The 1,480-nt window shown below is 53.2% G+C and overlaps 2 protein-coding genes across 2 annotated transcripts in view; both read left to right on the top strand.

Annotated features, from left to right (window-relative positions):
- LOC104617584 (probable ATP-dependent RNA helicase DDX41) overlaps positions 1-276 on the top strand; it is a gene marked incomplete at its 5' end in the record, with an annotated part of 799 nt that extends 523 nt beyond the window's left edge. Inside the window, 2 exons of the mRNA XM_010282940.1 lie at positions 6-80; positions 269-276. Coding sequence (XP_010281242.1) covers positions 6-80; positions 269-276 — 83 coding nt within the window. The remainder of the gene's footprint in view (positions 1-5; positions 81-268) is intronic.
- Positions 11-1,480, top strand: part of DDX41 (DEAD (Asp-Glu-Ala-Asp) box polypeptide 41) — a 4,897-nt gene continuing 3,427 nt past the window's right edge. The window contains exons 1-3 of the mRNA XM_010282937.1: positions 11-80; positions 459-519; positions 1,142-1,278. Coding sequence (XP_010281239.1) covers positions 464-519; positions 1,142-1,278 — 193 coding nt within the window. The 5' untranslated portion in view covers positions 11-80; positions 459-463. The remainder of the gene's footprint in view (positions 81-458; positions 520-1,141; positions 1,279-1,480) is intronic.

Below are 1,480 nucleotides of genomic sequence, written 5' to 3'. Positions count from 1 at the left end.
CCCAGCTCGGAAGGAGTCAGCCAAGGAGAAGCAGCTGAAAGAGGAAGAGAAGATCCTGGAGAGTGTGGCAGAGGGCCGAGGTGAGTGGTGCGAGCTCCATGTTTCTCAGACCTGTTTCCAGCACTGTCAGGGCAGCAGTAGGGGTATTACCAGCCTTGCAACACTCAGGAGTGTTCATACTTGGGATGGGACAGGAGATCACAACAGGATCCTTCAGTCAGCCTGGCTTAGCTGAGAGGGTGCTGTAGCTGAGAGGGTGCTGTGGCAGGCCCCTAGGCACAGCAGGCTGCAGCAGTTGGTGTTCCTGTCCCCAGAGGGGCTGTCAGGGGTGCTGCTTTTCCTTCTCTTGTCTCTGGGCATGGCCTCCTGAATTGTTTACCCAAGTAGTTCTCTGCTGAAGTTAACGTGCATTTGGATGTGGAGAGTTTGCACTGACCTTGTCAGCTTTGTTCTTGCAGCTTTGATGTCGGTGAAGGAGATGGCAAAGGGCATCACCTATGATGATCCGATTAAAACCAGGTGCGTTTTGCAGTACAGAGGTTGTCTTCCTGAAAACATCGCTTCCTCACAGCTGAAGAAAACTAGAAGCTGTGCAGCCTCGTGGGAGGAGCACTGCTCTGTGGCCACTGGCTTTTCTCTTGCTCCACTGCTTGGGTTCTTACTGCTGTGTGTAGGATTGAAGGCTGTTGAGTCACCTTGGATGCTGTTTTGTACACAGTTAAGATTTGCTAGAGTATGATTATGTTACACTTAAAGACTTGAGGTGGATCTTCAGATCTGGGAGGTGACTAAGCTAGAGGAAGAGACTGGGGGAGACTACAGAGCCACCGCTGCTCCATGCAGTGTCAGAGAGATGATAGAGGCGTGTCCAAAAGTTTTTGGCATGTTCCACCCACCATCCATAGACAGGTCTCAGCTGTGAGCTTGGGACTTCTTACTGAGACTTTGGGGAAACGTTAAATGCACGGAACTGGTGTGGAGCTGCTCCCATGCTCACGCCATGAAGCCCCTTGGGGTTACCTGTTTTCCCTGGTGGGATATTGGAGGCCGATAGGGAGTTCCCCTGGGCTTCTGTGGGGGCTGCTGCTGCTGGAGCCCCAGCCTCATTCTGCACTATGACCTTTCTCTGTTGCCTTTGCAGCTGGAGAGCACCTCGTTACATCCTGGGCATGTCGGAGGCACGGCATGATCGTGTGCGCAAGAAGTACCACATCCTGGTGGAGGGGGAAGGCATCCCGCCCCCCATCAAGAGCTTTAAGGAGATGAAGTTCCCAGCAGGTGGGCTAGGAGAGGAACCTGGCAGGGTGGGGGACAGCATTCTCCTGGGAAACGCGCATCAGTGAGCGAAGCTGTTGGAGTTTTAATGCTTTGTGTTAGTGAGGTTGCAGCTTAAATCCCCAACAGTGGCTGTGTCACCTAGCTGTCGGCCCAAGGGGTGTTTGTCACTGGTAGAAGAGCCACTGTTGGGGTGTGAGTAGGA

Source organism: Phaethon lepturus, unplaced genomic scaffold (genome assembly GCF_000687285.1).
Source record: "Phaethon lepturus isolate BGI_N335 unplaced genomic scaffold, ASM68728v1 scaffold28502, whole genome shotgun sequence".
NCBI classification, from domain to species: Eukaryota; Metazoa; Chordata; class Aves; order Phaethontiformes; family Phaethontidae; genus Phaethon; species Phaethon lepturus.
Note: the sequence above shows the minus strand (reverse complement) of the source record. Positions and strands in the feature narration are given on the sequence as shown.